The 18,524-nt window shown below is 31.5% G+C and overlaps 4 protein-coding genes across 4 annotated transcripts; 2 read left to right on the top strand and 2 right to left on the bottom strand.

The window, feature by feature from the left end:
* Positions 1 to 1,212: 1,212 nt before the first annotated feature.
* Phum_PHUM252250 (myosin heavy chain, clone, putative) lies at positions 1,213 to 2,661 on the top strand (the record flags this gene model as incomplete). The annotated part of the gene is made up of 2 exons (XM_002426367.1): positions 1,213 to 2,011; positions 2,048 to 2,661. The coding sequence occupies 2 exons, from the start codon at positions 1,213 to 1,215 to the stop codon at positions 2,659 to 2,661; spliced, it is 1,413 nt and encodes a 470-aa protein (XP_002426412.1).
* Positions 2,662 to 3,228: 567 nt separating this feature from the next.
* On the top strand, positions 3,229 to 8,705 carry Phum_PHUM252240 (suppressor of actin, putative; the record flags this gene model as incomplete). The annotated part of the gene is made up of 15 exons (XM_002426366.1): positions 3,229 to 3,361; positions 3,557 to 3,807; positions 3,926 to 4,118; positions 4,199 to 4,371; positions 4,467 to 4,586; positions 4,682 to 4,907; positions 4,999 to 5,191; positions 5,274 to 5,439; positions 5,511 to 5,743; positions 6,616 to 6,843; positions 6,926 to 6,997; positions 7,069 to 7,337; positions 7,416 to 7,583; positions 7,667 to 7,824; positions 7,926 to 8,705. The coding sequence occupies 15 exons, from the start codon at positions 3,229 to 3,231 to the stop codon at positions 8,703 to 8,705; spliced, it is 3,363 nt and encodes a 1,120-aa protein (XP_002426411.1).
* A 2,702-nt stretch (positions 8,706 to 11,407) lies between these two features.
* Phum_PHUM252230 (uncharacterized protein) lies at positions 11,408 to 13,138 on the bottom strand (the record flags this gene model as incomplete). The annotated part of the gene is made up of 5 exons (XM_002426365.1): positions 11,408 to 11,536; positions 11,618 to 11,782; positions 11,859 to 12,087; positions 12,170 to 12,458; positions 12,556 to 13,138. The coding sequence occupies 5 exons, from the start codon at positions 13,136 to 13,138 to the stop codon at positions 11,408 to 11,410; spliced, it is 1,395 nt and encodes a 464-aa protein (XP_002426410.1).
* Positions 13,139 to 14,251: 1,113 nt separating this feature from the next.
* On the bottom strand, positions 14,252 to 16,891 carry Phum_PHUM252220 (proline-serine-threonine phosphatase interacting protein, putative; the record flags this gene model as incomplete). The annotated part of the gene is made up of 1 exon (XM_002426364.1): positions 14,252 to 16,891. One exon carries the CDS (start codon positions 16,889 to 16,891, stop codon positions 14,252 to 14,254), a length of 2,640 nt encoding a protein of 879 aa, XP_002426409.1.
* Between the last annotated feature and the right edge of the window lie 1,633 nt (positions 16,892 to 18,524).

Below are 18,524 nucleotides of genomic sequence, written 5' to 3'. Positions count from 1 at the left end.
ATAATAATAATAATAAATTCATTTCAACACACTTAAAATAAGAAAATTTTTTTTTTTTTTTAAATTTAAGTATATTAATAATATATTTTGATTTTATTTATTAATAATATAATTTGTTATAAATTAAATTAAATAATAATAATAATAATAATAATAATAATAAATGATTGTGACTTACCATTAATTTTTTATTTAAATAATTATTATTATTAATAATTAAATTAATAAATATTTGAGCATTCATGTAAATGAAATATTTCAATTTTTTGACAGCACTTTTTTTTATTAATAAATAAATAAATAACTTTTTGGTTAAATTGACAACACAATTTTTTTTTTTTAATAAATATCTACATTAATTAAATTAATAATAAATTTAAATAAATTTAAAAAAAAATGAAAAAAAAAAACTGGAACGTTAAGTAAATTTCAAACAACTGACACTTATACGTTAAAATTTTAAATAAATGTTAAAAATTATTTTTAAAAAACGTTTAAATTATCCATTAATTTAAATAATAAGGTACGATATCAGGTTGACATGGTTAACTCTTTAAAGGTTCTACGTCAAATTCAAACTGCTACGTTTAACTTGAGACAAACTAAACTTACATTTGTTTATGACACATAACAGTTTCGTTTACATTTTTTTTTTTTTTTTTTTTTCACGTCGACAATTATTCATCGCAGAAATGTAAAAAAGGTCGTGGCATTAATCAAAACGATAAACGATTTTGCCACTTTTTGTTGTTTATTTTTAATTCATACAATTTTATTTTATTTTATTTTATTAATTATCATAATTTTTAATATATATATAAATATGTATATAATATGAAAAATATATATATAATATTTTTAAGTTAGTAATTTTTAATATTTTTATTATTTTCGTTAGTTTTTTTTTTATTTTTATTAGAATTAAATTAGATATGTGTTAAATTGCATTTATAGTAAATAATATTATGTATATTTATGTATATTTATTATGTACATAAGTGTATTTGTAGTTTTCAGTTATACTATATGTACTTAGAAAGTTACGACGTATTTGAAAAATTAAGCAAAAGTATTATTTACTTTGTGTCATGAGGGAAAAATTTATAAATTTTAATATTTATTTAAAGTAAATAATCATTTTGCTTTCATTCAGGTATATGTCTAAATAAAAGTTTTATGTGTTAATACTAAAGCTGGGTACAGTTGAAAAAAATGTCATACTTACCGCGAATGAGTACAACATATAAAGAGCCACAGGCTTTCGAACCGGAAGAATCAGCAATGAATTTAATGTTTGGTTCTTTAAAACCTGCCAGCAGTCTTCCGAATGAAAAAGCTCATAATCCTCAAACTGCTTTAAAACATTATAAATATTATCCTCATCCTTTGCCGGTTCTTCCTGGACCCTCTGTGGCAGATGAAGCTAACGAGCTTGAATTGTATAGAGAAGCCATCAAATCGAGGAGATCAACTGATCAAAATGAAAGTGATTTAAAAAAAAATGAAACTGTTAATGAGAATCAAAGAGCTCAGTCGAGCAAATCATCAAATGATGAAGTTCTTTCTGCTGAAAATGATGTGGAAGAGCCGAAACCTCAGCCTGATAAAACTTCCGAAAGTGTTAAAGGAAGTAAAATATCGATCAAAAAGAAAAAATTTTCTAAATTGGATGTTGAAAAAAAAAAGGAATCATCAAAAAATTTAATAAATTATATTTTTGTTGAAAATAATGCGAATAAATTATTTTCAACCTCGGCACAATTTGATAAAAGTAAAAAAACTTTTAATAAAAGCCCTCATGGAGAACATACTACACATGAAAGCGATTCAAAAAAAGAAAGATTGTTCTCGTTTGCTAAAAATTTAAATGCAACAACTAATATTCCTTATTCTCATACTCAAAAAACGACTCGAGAATTTAAAATTAAAAATGTGGAAAAAATCAGTCAAAGTGTTCAATGTAACATGCATACGAAAAAAGAAAAAATTTATGTAGTGCCTATTATTGTGAGTAATTTTTTAAAAATTTTAACTTTTTTATTGCAAGAAATTAACAAGGATAAAAGTATGAGTAAAACATCTGTAAGTGCGAAAAAAATTCTAAATGATGCTTTGTTGATTCTCGGAGATATGTGCAATCAAAATCCAACCAAGAGCCTTTCATTCGATGTCACTTATTCAGATTCAAAACGTACTGAAAAGGCTTTGGAAGACCTACAGAGATATATAAAAAATATTTATGGTGATAAAAAAGATTTTATGGATAAAGCAGGAGGATTGAAAAAAATTTTCATCGAATTAAAACAAAAAGAATTAGAATTAGTGCTGTTAAACGATCAGGTTCAGAATGAAAATAATATTTTTTCGACAACTATCACAGTCAACGAATCGGATTTTAAAAATCCAGAAGTGGCATTGCAAAACAAAAAATTAGAAAGTCAACAGCTTTTAGCCAAAGTTGAATTTAGTAAAAGAGAATTGAAAAAACAGCAGAAAACATTAGCAGAATTAGATTGGGAAATAAAATGCAATCAAGATCAAGTGAATGCCCTTAAGAAATCAAGCGGTTCAAAATCAAAATTAGAAATTATAGGAAAACAAACTTCTCCTTATATCTTTGAAAATGATGGCTGTGCAAAAAATATTAAGGATAAGAGTTGATGGAATTAAATTTAATATATTTAAATAAAATAAATTATTAAAAAATTTTAATAAAGGTTTTTAAAAGTAAAGTGAATGAATTAAAAAATTTAAAAGGAGTCAATAATATTTTTTTTTTTTAAAGTTATGATAAGGAAGATGTGGAGATCCGCTGCCATGTTTGTTCGTTTTATAATTTATATGTTTTTTATATTTAAATGTTTGAAATTTTATTTAAAATTCTGTTGATTAAAAAAAAAAAAAAAAAAATTGATAAAAAGGTTGTGTTATATGTAAGTGATGGTCATTTAATTGAAAAATTTTAATTTGTTCTTGAAATTAAATGCAATTTATGAATTCAAATAGTTTTGCCGTGGAAGAAGTTAAATATTTCGAAGGGGAAAAAAGTCGCCAGCTAATATGAAATTAAGAGCTACATAAGAATTATCGTTATGATTATTATTTTATTTTCCTTTACGAATTAGTTTTTACAATTATTGTAGGATGATTTGGATTCAGATTGATAGATTAATTTTCAAAAAGGTGTATTTGTCTTAAAATCGATTCGTTTCGGGTGATATCAAATAAATGTCTTCAAAATTGACCCAATCTCGTCCTTCCAATATTGAACTTTTCAAAACTGAACAATACTACATATTTGTTAAAAATGAATATAGTTTGTGGTGGAACAGAACCACAGGAGAACTCACTCCTAAAACAGGTACATTAAAATTTATTTGTCCTTATCATGTAAATTTTTTTTTGTTTTTCTCAAGATATTGATCCTTTTTAATAAAACGATAAATTATCACGTCTTCGGTTTTATTATATTTCTCATCTGTCAAAATTGTGAAACAGACACACATAATAACGTTTTTTTTAATTAAATTTTTATTTTAATCTTATTTATTAACAGGTTGGGATTTAGCATCTGCCATTGATCCGGAATGTCTGGGAATTTGCTATGGTATAATAGGAAAAGTTCAAATAGATTCTATTGTGGAACCAAGGCTTGTATTGATCAAAGAGTTTAAAGCTGTGGGAGAGTATGTTGATGGTCATGTGATATACAAAATTAAGTCTGTAGCTTTTTTATCGCTTGGAAATCATGATTCTTTAAATTTGACCACTTGTAAAAAACATCAACATTTTACTTTTACCAAAAAAGTATTATCAATATTTAAAAAAATTATCTTTATATACTATGAGTTTGACTTATAGAAAAAAACAAAAAAAAAAAAAAAGAAATTTTATTTTCATTTATAATTATTTCAAAATTTTTCAGAGCGGTTTTTTCGATCAAAAATCGACATTTGCCAAAACGTTGGGAGCTGTTAAATCTGCGACAAACAGTATTAAAAATTCGACTCAACAAGCTGCAGCTTTGGCCATACCTCAAGTTAAATTTAAATTTATTTCCAAAGACAAAGATAAGTTTGAAAAAAGAATTCTCGATGAACTCAATAAAATTTTCACAGGTAATATCGTGCAGTGTTGTCGATTGAAAAAATTCATTTCCCATAAATTTAATTAATGAAAATCATTTTATCAATTACAGACACTGATAGTTTTTATTTTTCAATGACTTATGATCTCACAAATTCTCTTCAAAGGCATCACGATTTGAATTTGAAAAATAGTAATAATAATAATAATAATAATAACTGGCAAAATATTGATGACAGATTTTTTTGGAATAAATACATGATTCGTGATATGCTAAACAGCCAAGTGAGTTAAAAAAACGAATGATTAAATATTATTATTATTAATATTTATGTTAGTTTGGTGACAAATTCATTCAAAATTTAAAAAAAATTTTCCAGAGTAATTTATTTGACCCGTGGATTTTTCCCGTCATTCAAGGTTTTGTGCAAATTGAAAATTGTAAAGTTGAAATAGGCTGTGATTTTATTGAAAGTGATAATTTCATATCGAAATATGAAGTAAGCTTTTGATATTATTTCATTTCTTATATATTTTCTTTATGATGCTGGTGAAAACAAAAATTAAAAATTGTTTATTTTACTTTTAATAAAAGCATTTCAAGATAATATTGATATCGAGGAGAAGTAGACACAGAGCTGGGACTAGGTATAAAAGAAGAGGCGTGGACGATGATGGAAATTGTGCAAACTATGTCGAAACGGAACAGATTTTAGTTTATGGAAAGCATAAATTTTCATTTGTTCAAATAAGAGGATCCGTTCCGATATTTTGGTCTCAACCCGGTTACAAATACAGACCCCCACCGAGATTGGATAGGGGTATTTTTAATCATTAGCAAATAATTTACCCCCCGTACCACGTGTCATACAAATTCCTTTTGATTTTCTATAGCATGTGTATGTTTTTTAGGGCCGGCGGAAACTCAAATTATTTTTGAAAAACATTTTCAAAAAGAAATAGAAACGTACGGACCGATATGCATCGTTAATTTAGTTGAACAAACGGGAAAGGAAAAAATAATATGGGATGCTTACACCAATCACGTTCTTGCCTACAATGAACCCAAAATAACCTACGCAACGTTCGACTTTCACGAATATTGGTATAAAATGTTTTTATATATCAACGTGTGCTTGTGCACATGATAAGTTCTTGTAAACTAACAATTGAAATCATTTATCTAGTCGCGGAATGAGGTTCGAAAACGTTTCCTATTTAACGGCTAGTCTGGAAGAAGTTGTTAAAAACATGGGTTACTGTTGGAAAGATGAAGAAGGACTTATATGTCTTCAAAATGGAGTTTTCAGAGTTAACTGCATCGATTGTTTAGATAGAACTAATGTCGTTCAAGTGAGTTTTATTTTATTTTTTTACAATTTTACTTTTTTAAGGATGGGTTATGATAGAATTTTAAATTTCAGACGGCATTGGCAAAATTCGTTTTGGAAATTCAAATGACTAAACTGGGATTAATCGTTCCCGAGGGTCAGCTACCTCAAATGGTTCGAACCACATTCCAATTATTATGGGCGAATAATGGTGACATCATAAGTAAGCAGTACGCAGGAACGAACGCTTTAAAAGGGGATTACACGAGAACGGGCGAGAGAAAGTTTACCGGATTGATGAAAGACGGAATGAATTCGGCCAATAGGTAGTACTAGTAGCAGTAGTAGATACTTTTACATTAAAAAAATTGTTATTAAATAATCTGGTTTTAATAAGTAATTGAAAAATAAAATAAATAAATAAAAAAAAAAAAAAAAATGCACTGAAATTTGGGTGCACACGTGTAGTACCACGATGATTTGCTTTTATCAGATATTGGCGGGTTCATCTCCTAGATTCTTATCGTCAAGCCGCCCTGGATTTATCACAAGGAAAAGAAATTGAGGCTATCGACTTACTTAATAAATTAACAAATGACATTGTTCTGGTATCAGACGATATAGTAACCTTGGCATCTATCCTTCTCCCGAAGAATTCATCTGAGGTAGTTAAATATATACCTATTGCATCAGAAATCATCTTGACAAATGCTGTTTTTCACGTTTTGAGGTCAGTAGCGTTTGAAAAGATTCAATTCCTTTCATGATGACACTTTTTTTACGCTATTGAACATGTTTATATATATATATTTAAATTTTACCTCAAAATGTATAAAAAGTTCATTGTTTAATGAATTGTTATTATTCATTGATTGCATATAAATATTTTGTTGCATTCATGTAAATAAAATAAGATTTTTATTACGCAAAATCAGGTTTTCAGGTATATATATGTAAATAATAAATTTTTTGTTTTGTTGTTGGTATTGAGATCGTGACGGTTCATTGATTGATTGATTGATCGATTGATTTTTTTTAAAAATTTTTTATTTTATTTTTATTTTTCAATTATTATTATTATTATTATTAATTGAGTAGTTTACTTCTTTTTTTTCTTATTTTTCCGTTAAAAAGGGGGGGGGGAAGAAAAGAAAAATTTTCAAAACGTAAAATAATTTTTTTTTTGTTTTTTTTTTAGGTACTATTTAAGTCGATTCAAAGATGCCTACCGTCAAGCCAGTATTGACATGATGTGTGGGAATGAAATTTCAGAAGAAATTTTTAACACGGAACAAAAAGGAGATGAAGAAGATAGCGTAGCCACAGCAGAGCATGTTAAACTACTCATAGAAGACAGTAAAAAATTATTAATTAATGATCTTGATATGATTTTGGGAAGTTGGGGTTTAATCGATGCCGATCCTGTGTAAGTGGATTTTTTTGTTCTCTTTTGGCACGCCAAAAAAATTTCCCACGCGAATTTTCATTTGTTTTTTATTTATTTGCAGAACGGGAGATTCGTCAGAAACGGATATGGATACCATTTTAATATTAACAAAAGATGCTTATTATGTGGCCGAGTAAGTTTTTTCACACGAAATAAATATTCTGATGACCTTTTACCGAAAAATTAAAACTTGCCATTTTTTAGTTACGACGAACAAATAGACAGAGTGACCAAATATCAAAAAGTCAAATTAAAAGATGTCGTCATGATAGAATTGGGCCCGAATATCATTCAGTCGAATAACGTGTCGTCCATGTTTAAATTTAACAAATCTGCAAACATCGAACAATATTGTTTTAGAATTCATTATTTGGTGGACGGAGAAGACGGATATTTTCACATGTTTCGTTCGACTAATTTAAGATTTTTCAACAACATGACTGTGGTCATTAAATCCGCGGAAGAAATGCAGGGTAAGTCGAAGAAATGCAACACACCAACGGAGAGAGAGGTATAATTACAAATAATAATTGTTTTTTTTTCTTGTTCAGAATCTTTAAAGGCCATATGCGAAACATTTTTAGTAGCTTTCGAAATAGCTCAATTACCTCCCGTTATGTACGTCCAAGGAAAAGTTATGGATAAGCAAAAATCAAAATTGTTAGATCCGGACGTTTATTGCCGTTTGGGAAGTTACCTCGATTTAGGTTTGACTCAAGGTACGTTCCCGATAATAATTAATGAACAATTAATTGCAATTGAGTGCGTACGGGGAATTTATTTTATTATTATTCCGTTTCAGGTTTGACGAGAAACATATCCGAAACGCAATTGGTTTCGTTGAAAAGTGCCGGGACAAAAGCTCTCAATAACATAACTCAACAGTTTTCCAAAATCAACAGGTTAGGACAAAGTCTTAGGAAAAGTCCCAATCAACGAATGAATAAATTAAAAAATTTGGTAATTGTTGTTCGAGAATAATCTATATTGTTTGTTTGTTTGTTTGTTTGTTTGTAAAAAAAAAAAACAAGTTTGTTTTACGTTTGTAATAATATTTTTAGCCGTCGCCCCCTTGCGTATCGATCGAGAGTCAAATCGAAAGTCGTCGACACCGGACATCGTTTGATTATTTTGACGATTTGTGTCCTTTGCTCCGAATTCGTCACATGCATATGCTCAACGTCGGAATACTCATGAAAAATGAAAATCCAAAATCTAAATGTGCGTCAATTAATAATGCCAACACCACTCGATTGCTTGCATCACCGTCGAAATTCATCGACGTCGAAATCGTATCGAAAAAATCGAAAATTCCATTTCTACATTCGAAAACGGACGTGACGTTCGATAAGGAAAAATTGGACGAATCCATGAAAACGTATCGAGAATTTTTAGCGATCAAAGGCTCGGATAAGAGTAAATTGTCGCCACCGAAAACTCTCAACATCAACCGGAAACTCTCGCGTTCGTCGAACGAAATTGAAGAAGAGAAAAAGAGAAAGGAAATGAACGATCCTCTCGCGAAAAATTTCCTTTCGACTTCCGACAAGGATGTGAGTTGCAATCTCGTGTCGTCGCAAAGCGAAAACGCATTGAAATCGTTGAAAGCAAATTTTGCTAGCGTTATAACGTCTCCCGCGGCCGTCACCAAAGACATGCTTTCGCCTTTTTCGAAATTGGCCAAAGGCGTTCACAGTTTGGGAGCCAATTTGGATCCGAGAAAATTGAAAGGAATGAACCCGTTGGAAAACTCTTACAAAATGACGGAGAGTCACATCGAGGGATTGAAAAAATTGGACGAAAGGTGGAAAAATTGCAACGTCAAGCTTATAGCTCTGTAAGTAAAAAAATTTTCACGCTTTTCCTTTTCTCAAGTTTTTCTTATCGGGTTCGTTCGTTAACGGTCGCGTAACTTTTGCTATTGATAAGAAAAAAAAGCACTTAAATAGGCATGCGTAGGTAGGCGTGTGTGTGTGTGCACGTGTGCGTGTGTGTGCGTATTTAGAATTATCACAATGCGAAACACGTAAAATTTTACAAGCACTCGCCAATAATAATAATAATAATAGTATTTTTTAAAAAAAAAAGCATTCACGCATTACGATAAATATTTATATATATATATATACGTCTTAAATACTCGCAATATTTGTCTCCAGTAGCGGTAATAATAATAATAATAAACAATAGTTGAACGTTATAAGTTTTTAGTATACAAGGGCGGGTAATTAATTTAGAAAAGAATGAAATTCGGGTAGTAGTAAAATTCGGAAATGGTTCCTTTAGTTAACACCGAAGCCGTCACCTTTTTTTTCTAGAAAATTCCAAAAAAAAAAAAAACAAATCGATTCGTGTTTTTTTTTTTTACACTCCATGCGAAACGTTTAAGCGGGAACGAAACGTCACGACGAAAAGGGAGGGGGGAAAAAAAATCCCTGACGTCGCCGTCGCGTGTTCGACGTTGCCAAATCGATAAATCGATAATAATTTTTTCCCCATTCCCCGTAATGTATAAGCAAAAAGCGATGCCTTCGTTGTTAGTGTAGGTTGTTTTGCACGTGTGCGAATGTTTGTACGTGCGCGTGCACGTGTTTTTGCTTATTTCCACTCGCTCAGGCACGTGTATTATTTAATACACGTTAGGTTCTTTTACGTAGCAGACGATTTTTTTTTTCTTTTATTTTTTTTTTTAATTCCACGAATTATTTAAAAATGTACAAAAACAAACAAACGAACAAACATCTTCCTGTCGTGTAGTCGTCATCATCGGTTTTCTTCTTCCTTTAATGCAGTAGTTGATTTTTTTTTCTTTCTCTCGTAATAAATAAAAATAGTAATAATGATGATGATGATGATGATGATAGAAAACTTTAACCGTCTTCACAAACTCGATCAGTATTATATAAATATAAAAAGGGAAATGACATTCCGTATTTTTTTTTTATTAAAAATTATTATCACGTGATAATAAAAACGTAAAATTATTATTATTATTATTATTATTATCATCATTATTATTATTAGTTTCGTATGATTTTTAAACCGAATTCATTTTAATAAAATTCTAACTGGGAAATTGGGGCGGAGTAGAAAGGGGAGGGGCGAGGGGGAAGACATCTTTTTTTTGGCTTCCTCCTCCTCCATTTAGGAAACGATATAATGATGACGTCGATGATGTCGTTGGCATTATAATTATGACGTCACGTTAAGGAAAATCAAAATTTGAATTCTTTTTTTATTTATTTTTAATTACCAAGAGAGTAAAAAAAAAAAAAAAAAAAAAAAAAAAAATTCTCGCATGTGCGTGTGTGTTTCGTAGTGATAAAAAAAAAAAAAAAAAAATGTTTCGAATCGTATCGTATATCGCGTCTTCCGCTTACCCTTTAGTGGTAAAAAAAAAAAACTTTACGAGCACCGTAGATGATAATAATAATAATAATAATAGTAAGACGAAAAAAGCTTTACTGGAAAATTTTATTTTCTTTATATTATTTATATCTAGTCAATCGATCATTTTTTTTCGTATCAAATTTATTTTTTTTACGTAACGATTACGATATATCCGAGTTTTATTATTATTATTATTATTATTATTATTATTACTATTAATTACGTCATCATTCCCCCCCAAATTTAATTTTCGATAAGATAAACAAACGAAAGAAACGTAGTCAATTGATAAAAAAAATTGCTTTTTAATCGTATAATTAATTAATTAATTAATATATATATATATATACTTTTACGCTTGATAATAATAATTATTATTATTATTATTATCATTTTATTTATTTATCATTTTATCAGTATTTAAATAATTTATCAATTAATTAATTAATTAATTATTTAATTAACTAACCCACTAATCATTTATTAATTAATGTGATGATCGTAACGATGGCTTTAAGGTATTTTATTATTGATTTGTTGTTGTTTTTCATTCAATCATTCATTCATTCATTCATTCATTCTTTCTTTTCTTTCTCTTTTTTTTTTTTTACATACACTCATCAATATAATGATTTATTATTATTATTATTATTTAGAATTCTAAAATTATGGTTTTTCTTTCTGTCTTTCTCTCTTTCTTCTTCTTTTTTTTCTTGTTTTTCCCCGTCCCCTCCCCCGCCTCCCTCCCTCTCCCAATTTTTCTCAATATGGAAATTTCTAAATAAATTCTACGAGGTTTTATTATTATTATCATCACTATTATTATTATTATTATTAGAGTTTTTCATTATCAGAAACTTTACATTTTTTTTTGCTTTTTGCTTTTTGTATTGTACACAATTTGAAAAAAAAAAAAAAAAAAAAAAGGAAAATTATATCGAATCGATTTCGATAAAAAAATCTCGAAAGTTCGATCTTCGATATATATATATAAATTATCGATGAATAAAAATTGTTGTTCCCATTCGTGTATATATTATATAATGAAAAATTCGATTCTTTTTTTTTGTTTGATCGCATGTTGAAGGAATGGAAATTATAGATTAGGTTTTCTCTCTTTCTCTCTCTCTCTTTCTTTCCGGTTATTAATCCATCAATTTCCGTTAATGGCGTAAAGTTGTTTCAAATGCGATTCCCTTTCCTTAATGAATCGCCACGCTTGATCTTTTTCCTTTTTCGTAAAATGTTTTTTCTTTTGTTTCGATGCGAATATGTTGAGCAACTGTAATTGCAAATGGTTAACGGTTATAAAAAACGTTTATTTCATTCCCATCATCATCATCATCATTATTATCATCATTACCTCCGTATCGATCCCTTTTATCTTTCTCTTGAGTTCTTGCCTTTGCATTTGAGCCATGGCGAGCGTGTGAAGATGTTTGAGCTGTTGTAGGTTGTGTTGTGATATGACTTGAAGTTCTCCCTGCACTCTTTTTATTTCCAAAAGAAGTTCGTCGTCTGCTTGTTCCTGTCATCAAACAAAAAAAATCCATTAGTTCCACGTCACGTTCAAATATCCCCAAAATTCCTAGAACTAAAATCACCTTGGGTGCTTCATCTCCGTCCAATATTCCCTGTTCCCTCAATTCCTTTCTCACTCTCCTTTCAAACGACAAACTCTGCACGTTTTTTATTGCCGTCTGACGAGAGGTGCTCACTTCTTTGCTACCTTTTCCCCCCTCGGGAGGAGTCATTTCCTGTATCGGCGTCGTTGTTATTTTTTCTTCTATGAAAGCCGAGAGGAGCCTTTGTGTGAGAGGTCCGGCCGTTCCCCTACGCAATAAAAATCCCAACTGTTTTACGAGTTTCGACGTGTACGGGGGCGGGGCGGGGGAGGGGGATTCGAATACGTTACCCTATTTTGTCGGGAGGCTCGGATTTCCTTTTGACTTCTTCTCCTAAATCTTCGTCCGCCCATCGGGAACAATAGTGTTTGCCCAGCGGTGGTATTTTCATGAGATCCCCATTTCTTTCCTTTTCCCTCGTTTTTATCAATTCTTCCAAATAATTTAAATCCTCTTGACTTATGGGTGCGCAGTAGGGTTCGACGGATGCCCAAAATTTATTCGGCGTGTCGTTTTTGTGTATGACGATTTTCGGGGCATCGGGTTTGGGTGCGTCTTTCGATTGGACATCCGACGCACCTGAAAAAAAAAAAAAATTCAGAACTGATTTAAAATAAACCAACTCAAAACGACTTTTTGACTTTAACCGACCAATCAAAGTCTCTTCTCAACGTACCTGAAGGACATTTAACTTTGTTTAATTTTCCAGACGATGCCGTGACGTCAGATTTCAAATTTTCTTTTAGTATTTTAATGGGTCTGCTATCATCGCTCCTCGTGCTAGCTCCACGTTTGATACCTCCTCCTCCGCTCCCGGTCCCGGTCCCGCTGCCACTCCCACTCCCGCTCCCGCTCCCGCCGTAAACCGTCGTCTTTGATTTTTTATCTCTTTTCTCTTCGGCAGATTCTAATAGTTTAATCTCTTCCCGTATGACCCTGTTTCGAACAGCCACGCAAGATAGCAAAGCTTCCAATTCGAGTTGAAGCGTGTCGAGATCTTCCATTCCGACTCCATCTTCTTCCGATCTCGCGAGTACGGCCGTGTACCTCGGTAACATCCTGCTATTGTCCGCCAACCTGAACAACGGCAAAGACGATATGACGCCATCTTTATCGTCTATCAAATCCAAATCTTTGTTGTTTTTAACTTTGCTCGCCGGCGATTCTTTCGACTTGGACGTTCCCGCCGTGACTTTTCCGACATCTTTTCCACCTTTTCCCGTTCTCTTGAAACCGTGTTTACCCTTTCCAGGTAACATATCTTGTTTTTGACTGAAATGACAAATGGAAAAAACAAAATAATAATAATAATTTTAAAAAAAATTTTTTTTTTTTATTTTAAATAAACGAACGGGGGCGAGGGGGGGGGGGTAATAACGACAAAAATTTTTTTAAATAATAATAATGATGATGACGAGTACGATCGGATCACGATCGAACACGACCGAAAAAATCCGTTACGTAATAAATTTACAAAAATAATAATAATAATTAATTAATTAACTTAAAATAATAATAATAATGATAATGATAATGATAATAATAAACGCCAAAGTAAACGCAAACGCCAACGCCAATATATATTTATTTACCGGTTAAACAGAAAAAAAAAAAATTTTTTCAATATGGCCACGCGGCGTTTGCGTTTGCTCTGGGTTTTTCAAAAACAAAAAAAAAAAAAAAAAAAAAAAAAAATTGGAAAACCCACCTTTTTTCTTTCTCTCTCTTTCTTTCTCTTTCTCTTTCTTTCTCTTTCTTTTTCGGCTTTGTTTCGAAACAAAAGAAACCGGAAAAAAAAAGTAATAAAACGGAAGTTTATATCCAGTTTTCTTGTTGTTTGTTTGTTTGTAACGAAGGCGTTGACGTTTACTTTGGCTTTCTTAACAACAAAAACAACAAATAACAACAATTTTTTTGCATACAAACAAATAAATAATACAATTATATAATAATTTACATATATATAATATAATATACAATATTTTATTATTATTATTATTATTATTATTATCATTAATTTTTGATCTCCATATTAACTTTTTCTTCTCCACTTCTTTCTTCTTACTTTGTACTTGATGATTTTCTTTGGTGACCGATTTCCATTGTTTATTTTATTTTTATAAACTGTTCGAGTATTATTATTATTATTATTATTTCACTTCAAATAATATTCATTTATTATTATTATTATTATTGTTATTGTCTTTAATTATTTTATTTCATTTTTTTTTATACACCTAATAAATATTTTAAACAATCTTTCTAATATCATCATCACTATATTTATCATTATCAGTAATAATAATAATAATAATAATAACAATAACAATAACAACAACAACAAAAACAATAACAACGTTTTTTCAGAATGGCTAGCATTCTGTGCTAGAAGGCGATGCGTATCTATATTTCGAGTCCACATCTCCGTCGCATATGTATTTACCCGAAACGAACCGTCTTTTGACCAACGACAACCTGTACCCGGTACCTATGAGTTCGAATTCCGTTCCGCTTAACGTGGTACCCTCGCAATTAAACTGAGTCGCTATGGTCCCTTGAGAACCCGGACCGTTCGTCAATTCGAATCTGGCCCGGAGTGACCCCACGCCGTGACCCTCGCTGTGTTGCGATAATTCCGTGAATTTCCAAAAGGCTCGAGTTGTTTCCGCGTTCCAAGTCGCATCGGGTTTGGCTTGAAAACTCCGCACACCCCCGTCCACGGGAACGGACACGGTTAAATTTAGAAGGGGAGAAGGGGATGCCATCGCGTGACTGTTATACTTGTAATCGACTTTTAAATCCGTGTGACTTTGAGAACATTTCCAGTACGCGACGAGTTGAAATGGACACGAACTCGCTCCCGATTTGGGACGTATGAAATATTTTAATATGTCGACGTTGAAATAAGATGCCGTCGGATTTTGTTCGGCTTGCTTTTTCAATAGAGACGTGAGAGCGGACATGTTGAATTCGAAAACGTGACTGTCCGACGAAGACTGAGAGGAATCGATTGAGACTAATTGCTTGTTGGGTGTGATGTTTTGAAGCCTTCTGATATCTTTTATTCTAAACGATAACAAAGCGGGCGAAGGATTGTGAGCGAGTACTGCGACTATGCCCGCCGGAAAAGACACCATCATGTCACCCGACATTTTGACCTGGCACTTTGTTTCATCCGAACCTCGGAAATAACAATGGCAAATTTCGTGGAATGCAACAGCGAGAGGAATGGTGTCCGATATGCCGATGGTCAACGGAGAAGGACCTCTAGATGACCCCACCGGTATTCCGGAAGTGCGGAATTCAAGGCTACCAATGCTATCGGTACGTGAAATGGCCGACGGGCTCATACGTCCTCGCGGAGAAGGACCTTCGCTTCTGCGGGATGGAGGACGAGGAAGAGCAAAAGGTACGGCCGAAGTAGGGGTCGGAGTTTGACGAAACGTAGGCGTGGGCGTTTGACGAGTTTGTTTGGGTGGCAATATTGGTTGAATTTCCCCCACCTCCGAGAATACATCCAATTCGGAATATTTCGACGTGGCGGACGGTGGTGCACTACTGAGTTGAGTCGGACTTTGGAGCGTGGGGGGACTTTGCAGAGGAGCGTAAGGATTGTTTCCCGTCGGAGTGCTAGCACTTGATACGGTCGGACTTTGAAACAAATTAAGAGCCATCAGGTCATTGCTTTGTTTCCCTATTTGCTGAGACACAGACTGCGACCTCTTTATTTTATCATCTCCGACGCCGGAACCTCTTCTTCCCATGGTCGCCAACCCTGCTGCCGGGGGTTGAAGAATATTTTCCACCGTCGCTCTCAATTCATCCACGCTCGCGCTCAAGGGGGCCGTGCTGCTCCTCAACGGTTTTATTTCCACTTTTATCTTTCTCTCTCTTTCATCATCCGAATCGCTGTCTCCGCTCGAATAAAAATTACCCTTTTCGTGATCCCAAAGATCGACTTTGGGTTTTATGCAATAACCCTCTTCGTCTATTTCGGGTTCGGCTGAAATTTCATTTTTCGTACTACCCCCATCTTCTTTCCCTTCTTCCCCGTCGGATTTATCATCTTTGCCACGAAACGAATCCGTACTGTTTTCCTTCTTTTTCTTCGAAGCGTTTTTACCCTTTCGCCTGCGACTTTTTAAAAACCCTTCGAATTTCAACGTGTGACTACTTTCCCTAGACGTTTTCGATTCTTTTTCCCTTCCCTCAGCCGAATCCGGGCTAACGTTTGCGATGAGAGTTCGCGAAGTCGAAGACACGGTCGCCTCTTCGAATTCAATTATTTCCGGCTTTTCCAAACCCGTGTATTTGTTCAATACGAATTGTTCCAAAAGTTTGTCCACGGTCATTTCCACGCACTTTCTTTTAAACTCCATATTTACACTCCCCACGGAATCGTGATTACTCTCAACAATTTCCGCGTAATTATTCAAAAACTGTTTCATCTGTTTGAGATGAGCTTCCTCCAATTCTTGAAAATGTTTACACGCTTGAGTCATTTTCTCTTCGAATTCAACTTTCGTCGTGCCATATTTCCCGATCAAAGTCTTATAATCCTCTTGGGATTTTTTAAATTTCATTTCGGATTTTTCAATATCTTTCGGGGATCCATTTTCCTTTTTCAATTTTTCCAATTCCAAACTCTTTTGCTGATAATTTTCTTTCGCTTTTTGTAAATTTTGCGTTATCGTGTGCATCGTTCTCACGATTTCCAACGTTCTCGACTCTTCCTCTTTGACCGTCCTGTGTTTCTTATGCAATTCCTCCGTGTACTTGGTCATTTCCTTAACCAATTCCGCCAACTTTTGAAACATTTGCAAATGTAAATTGGACAATTTTTCCGCGGACGTTCTGAGTATGACCCAGAGGGGAGCAAACGTTCCCAATCCGCAACAGCTCGTCGTTTGCTTTGCAAGCTTGCTAAAAGCTTTACCGTTCACTTCCTCCATGTTTGATCTCTCTTGGAAATATTCCGAGAGTTCTTTGCTCGACAATTGTCCATATTTCATGTTATGATAAAGTACATCGAATCCATTATTTTTGTCTCCCCAAAAATAATCCACAAAATCAACCGTCATTTTTTTTTTTTTTTTTTTTTTTTTTTATTATATCAACCTAACATTTATTTATTTATTTTTTTTTTTTTCAATTTTCTGAAAAATACGAACGAAAGAAAATAAGTTACAATTTTTACATAAAAATTTATTAATTAAATTAAACAATCTACGTGAATCCAATAAATAAATAAAAAACGAAATAATAATGATAATAATAGTAATAATAATTCAACTTCCTCCTTTTACATGAAATCAAAGAAAACTTTTCTAAATATTTTCATTTTACCATAACCCTCTCATAACCAATTCGACATGATGATGATAATAATAATAATTATTATTATTATTATAAAACATTAAAATTTATTTAAAAGTTTTTTTTAATTTTTGAGAAATAAAATTTTTCTCCCAAGCAAGATAAATAAAATTGTGAAAAAATAAAAATAATAATAAGGAGGAAGTTTTTATCAGTTCAATGATGGAATTTAAGATAGTAAGTAACATGAATTCGTTATTTGTTTACCATTACCATTACCATAACTATTATTATCATTATCATTATTATTATTATTATTCTAAAAGCAAAATGTGTGTGTGTGTGACTGTGTGTGTCTGTCGGTTGGAGATATGAAAAAGAGACGACAACATGTTTGCAAGGCTAAAATTTTAAAATTTATTTTTGTCTCTCTCTCTCTCTTTCTCTCACTTTAATAAGTTTGAATTATTATTATTATTATTATTATCTATTAAAATAAAAGAGTAGACGACAAAAAAAATTAAATAAATATCAATAATAATAATAATAATAGTTTTGTAAAAAGTCGAGAACTCTCATTGTAAATGTAAATTATACAATGACATTTCATAACGACAATTTCAAAATGAAATGACCTTTCAACCTTTTTACCTATTATTATTATTATTATTATTAGTATTATTGATATTTTCAATTGAAATTTTTTTAACCTTACTCATTCGTGCTCTCTCTTTTTCAAAAAAAAAAAAAAAAATTAAAATAATAATAATGATTTAAATGAATGATTGCAGTGGTGGTAACGATGATGATGATGATAAATCAACTTGATAAATATGCATTCGACTAAAATTTTTTTTTAAAAAAAGTATTTTTACAAGCGTGGAAATTAATTTGTTTAGTTTTCCTTTTCGAAATGATCATCACAAAAGCATTTGTCGATTCCTAAAAATTTATTATGTAATAAATTTCATCACACAAAAAAAAAAAAAAACTAAATTACATTAAATAATAATTTCTACTACTCATTCGATTCAAAAAATATTTACAAATAATCATCACCTATTCTTAAAAAAAGAGAATAATAATAATAATAATAAATTTTTTTACAACCTTCAGACATAATTTTAAAAAAGTTAGTCGCTTTGTCTTAATCATGCTAATTGAAGATAATGTTCTACTGATAAAAAAAAAAAAAAGCAGTAAATCATAAAAAAATGAATTTAGATACTTTCAAAAGCTAAATATTCGAAAAATGAGGAGAAGTAGAAAACTCTACGATATTGTAAAACCATAACAATTAATTTTTTTCGATTAAAAAAAGCTTCATGA

This window comes from Pediculus humanus, genomic scaffold (assembly GCF_000006295.1).
Source record: "Pediculus humanus corporis 1103172107623 genomic scaffold, whole genome shotgun sequence".
In the NCBI taxonomy this organism is placed as follows: domain Eukaryota; kingdom Metazoa; phylum Arthropoda; class Insecta; order Psocodea; family Pediculidae; genus Pediculus; species Pediculus humanus.
This window is presented reverse-complemented; position numbering and strand designations above follow the sequence as displayed.